Genomic DNA, 4,673 nt, shown 5'->3' with positions numbered 1-4,673 from the left:
ACGGAGATAAAGAAATAGAAATAAAAGGAAGATGGGGAAAGATTAAACAAAACGTCGAAAGGCACAGAGAAAGTCAACGGGAAAGAGGCTGGGGGGGCGAGAAAGGGAGCAAGTCAGGCAGAAAGTGAAACATTGTGTTCAAACAGTGCTAGCAAGCAGAGAATGAATAAATAAAAGGAGGCGGGGGAGGTAGGGAGTAATGTAGGGGTGAGAAATCACACCGAATACTTCGGAAATTATCCTTCTGTGTGGCGGGGATGAAGGGAGCCAGCGGGAGTCTGTAAATGGTTGGGGTGGGAAGGGGTTGCTGGTGGACGGAGACCCTTTTTCACTGAACTGACCGGGGGAGGGGGGTGGTGAGTAGGTGGGGAGCGGTGCTGCCAGGGATGGGGTTCACTGTCAGTGGACTGTGGTTGGTGTTGGAGGGAAGATGATCCTCTGCAGAGGAGCAGTGTAGAGTGAGGAGGGGGGGCGTCTGCTGGACTGGCAGCTCTGGGCTACCCAGCTGATTATCAGCTGATTGGCTCTAATTGTCAAACTCCACTTCACTTGTTTCTATCCTATTATGCTAATCCCGGCATGCGGAGGCGCTGATTGGCGGGGAGGGGCGTGAACTCCGCCTCCCTGTCGGTGACGTAGGTCGTGGGGGTATATACAGTAAAGAAGGAGATTTGCAATCTGCTAAAAGCTGGCTGATCAAAGACAGATTGGCTGTGGGTGATTTTTTTGTTAATATTTATTTTAATTTTGTTCTTGCAAAGCTCAGGCAAAGCTGAGGCGGAGCAGCAAACAGTAAACCTCTGCTTTGCAAACGCAAGCTTTTCGCTTTTTACTTTGTCTGCTTCGGGAGGGGAGGACTTGTAACTATTTCCATAAGGCTCTACGCATTGGGGCACGTCCTCCCTCTTTTCCTCCCCTCCCTCAATCCTTGATTTTTTTAATGTCCCCCTCTTTTTTCAAGAAGAAGAAGCGAATTTTTCTTCTCGGCTGTAACAAGCTCTCAAGACCAGAGGCTTCTTTTTTAATGCCAGCTCGGTTGGTTTAAGAAGATTCGCTGCGTTGTGACAAGGACGCCACGCCAAGCAAGGACTCGGCTCTCTTTCTGCTCTCCATGTACTGTGCCATTCAAAGAAGTTTTGCTTACTGAGAAGCTCCGTGGAAAGAAGGCGGCGGGGGGAGAAAACTGCCCTGAGAGAAAGAGAGCGAGAGCGATCGAACTACGCTCACAGAGATAAGGCGCACTGCAAAAAGAAAGAGACTTTAAAGTGTCAGAAACCTCCAGAAGAGACTTAAAGCAATGACTACAGAGCTGGCCATTAATGCAGAATTGCCTACCAGTCCGCTTGCCATGGAATATGTCAATGATTTTGACCTGATGAAATTCGACGTGAAGAAGGAACCATTGGGAGCCGATCGCACTGTGAGGCATTGCAACCGCTTACAGCCGACCGGATCCGTCTCCTCTACCCCCATCAGCACCCCTTGTAGCTCGGTGCCCTCCTCCCCAAGCTTCAGCCCCACCGAGCAGAAAACTCACCTGGAAGATCTGTACTGGATGGCGAACAGCTACCAGCAACTCAACCCGGAGGCTTTGAACTTCACCCCCGAGGACGCGGGGTGGAAGCCCTGATCGGTAACGCGCACGCCGTCTCCAGCAGCAGCTGCAGGGCTTCGAGAGCTTCAGAAGCCACCACCACCACCACCATCACCATCACCACCAGTTCCAGGGGGTGAGTCCGGACGAAATGGGCAGTGGCAACGGGCACCATCAACACCACAACCACCACCAACAGCACAGTTCCCCGGCCCTCATCGACCTCCTCGACCTCCCAGCAGATCCAGAGCTCCCCTCATCACCAGAGCCTCCTGGCCGAGGACAGGTTCTCCGACGACCAGCTCGTCAGCATGTCGGTGCGGGAGCTCAACAGGCATTCTCCGGGGCTTCTCCAAGGACGACGTGATCCGCCTGAAGCAGAAGAGGAGAACCCTGAAGAACAGGGGCTACGCCACAGTCGTGCAGGTACAAGCGTGTGCAGCAAAAGCACCTGCTGGAGAACGAGAAGACCCAACTCATCCAGCAGGTAGAGCAACTCAAGCAAGAGGTGTCCAGGCTGATCAGAGAGCGAGACTCCTACAAACTCAAGTGCGAGAAACTCGCCAGCAATAGCTTCAGAGAGGCTGGCTCCACCAGCGACAACCCGCCGTCTCCAGAATTCTTCATGTGAGTCTGCAGTCGCCTGCCATCCTCCATCTATAACACCCCATCCATATGCCTGCTTGAGAATTGTTAAGAGAGCGAGAGAGAAGAGAGAGAGCGAGAGACAGAGAGAGAGCGAGCGAGAGAGAGAGAGAGCGAGAGCGAGAGAGACAGAGAGCAAGAGAGAACTATCAGCAACATAGCCCATCCATATATTGCCCTGTTTGGTTGTATAGTGTGAATTACGGAAAACTTGCATTTAAAACACACAAAATATTAATCCTGCCATGCTGGACATGTATGGCAATAATTTCTATTTTGTACCAGTTTACTTTCCATTCGGCATGGCGTTTTATTTGAAAGAAGTTACCACTGAATAGTTGAACTATTTTACTGCTTGCGCTGTTCTCGGTTTTCAGCTGACGATTTTAGCAACTTGTAAATATATGCAACAAGAACTGTGTCCATATGCACTGATCCATTTCAGCAGACTTTTTTTAAAAATGAGGTGAAACGGTCCTTTTTTCGCGGGTGGGGGTTGGAAGGGGAGTGGGGAGGGAATGTTGAGGGCAAATGTCTGCTGCACCAGAAACCAACATTGTAATTTCGGCGCCTACTTTTTTCCCCCCCTGTTGTTTTGGTTAATTTTTATTTTTTTTTTGTGTGTTAGTTGTTGCAGAATTTAAAAAAAGAAACGGACAGATGTGGAACACAAACAATGATTAGCAACAATCATTTTAAAAATGCCATTAATGTGTTAATTTTACTTGGCGCCCTAAAAAAAGGGCAGCGATTGCTTCAGAATTTAGATTTGAGACTATGACACTTTCTTGGTATAATAGTTTGATTTATTCGTTATTTGAATTGTAAACTGTTTGTCACACAGCAGGAAACTGTATTTGTTTTATAAATGCGGTTTATTTCCTAAATGCCTTCCAAACCGGGGGGGGGGGGGGGTGGAGGGGGGTGGAGGAAAGTAATGAAGGTCAAGTTTCGGTTCTGTATGTTGTAAATCCAAATGCTTGTTAATAAAATATACAGTCACTGCAGTGAGAATGTTTTAGTTTTTTTTACGTTGATTCAATTAAAATTAGAGCTCTTTTTCATTGCTGACAATGTGGGAATGTTTCCTTAACTAAGTTGGCCTTATTCGGGTCTTCACGCAAAAGTGATACGATAAAATGTACACTTTGTTAAAAATTCCACACAGTAACAGTCCCGGTTTCTCTTTGTGCGAGACTGGCGTGTAGTGACCACTGACAATCTGACCAAAATTCAAACTCTCTGTAAACTCATTTTGCTGAGTGGGTGCAAACAGCGTGCCACCCGCGCGCGCGAGGGTGTGTGGTGTGTGTGTGTGTGTGTGTGGTGTGTGTGTGTGTGTGTGTGTGTGTGTGTGTGTGTGTGTGTGTGTGTGTGTGTGTGTGTGTGTGTGCGCGCGCGCGCGCTTATGCCTTTAAATAATAATGATAATTTGACAAATACATTTGAAAATAATAGGGCGGCATTCAACATTGTGTGGCTTTACATTTTAAAGAAGCTTTTTTTTCCGAAAGAGAAATAACACATTGACTGTAGTGAAAGAAACAATGTTTTCCGGATTAATTATACCTGACACATTAAATACTCTCTCATAAATTCTGAAGGGATCATGAATATATTGCTTATGGAAATGACGGTGTCTTTTAATTATCTGTTCCGATTTGGAGAACTGTAGTGTTATCCCCTCAAAAATGGTGTTCTGTCTTTTCTCTTTAGTTCTGTGAAGAGTTTTTTTAAAATTATATGCTTATTAAAGTCTTTGGAATGGCATTTATTTTGATGACACGCTTCTTTAATGTCTTTTCTTCTCACCTTCGCTTGAGCTTTTGTTTTGATTTGCTGATTATTGGGAAATAAGTTCGGGTAAAAGGGGAGAGAGAAAGTGAAGGGCACCGCTACATAATACACAAGTTTATATCTGTTTTATTACAGTAACATACCCATTTGTGTTCTCTATTATCATTGTCACCCTGGGTGCCTCTATCCTGACCATGCATTTGGCACCAGAAACTATTCTGACAACATGCCAGCAATTATGTTTGAAATCCCACAGTAATGACAGATTTGCTTTTTTAATGTCAGTGGAAAAATATTGCCTTTAATCTGCAGCATATTAGAGATATATTTACTATTGTTAAACCAGCACCGAATTTGAATTTTGATTTTTTTTATTCTTTGTATTATGCAAGCACAGAATGGGCATTATTTTTGATGATTTTTTTAAAACTGCCTTGCAAGCCAGTTATTGCATGCTAGCTTGGGAAAGCCTGAGAGGAATATTGTTTGTGGGAACTGCCAGTGCATATTAATGTCCTCTCAGGCATGCAGTGAATGAAACAGTGGGGCTAATTGAACAACAGTAATAAAGAAAATAACAAGAAGAGGTCTTGGTATGTTCAGCATGCTGTATTCTGTTTGAATACTGTGTGGCTGG

General features: G+C 45.5%; 1 protein-coding gene across 1 annotated transcript; it reads left to right on the top strand.

The window, feature by feature from the left end:
• The first annotated feature begins 787 nt into the window (after positions 1 to 787).
• Positions 788 to 3,140, top strand: mafba (MAF bZIP transcription factor Ba). The gene is given in 6 exon segments (XM_073062026.1): positions 788 to 1,615; positions 1,618 to 1,650; positions 1,653 to 1,805; positions 1,807 to 1,932; positions 1,934 to 2,008; positions 2,010 to 3,140. Coding segments are annotated over 6 exon segments (921 nt in total). The 5' UTR covers positions 788 to 1,297; the 3' UTR covers positions 2,226 to 3,140.
• Positions 3,141 to 4,673: the final 1,533 nt, after the last annotated feature.

Source organism: Hemitrygon akajei, chromosome 11 (assembly GCF_048418815.1).
Source record: "Hemitrygon akajei chromosome 11, sHemAka1.3, whole genome shotgun sequence".
Taxonomy (NCBI): Eukaryota; Metazoa; Chordata; class Chondrichthyes; order Myliobatiformes; family Dasyatidae; genus Hemitrygon; species Hemitrygon akajei.
Note: the sequence above shows the minus strand (reverse complement) of the source record. Positions and strands in the feature narration are given on the sequence as shown.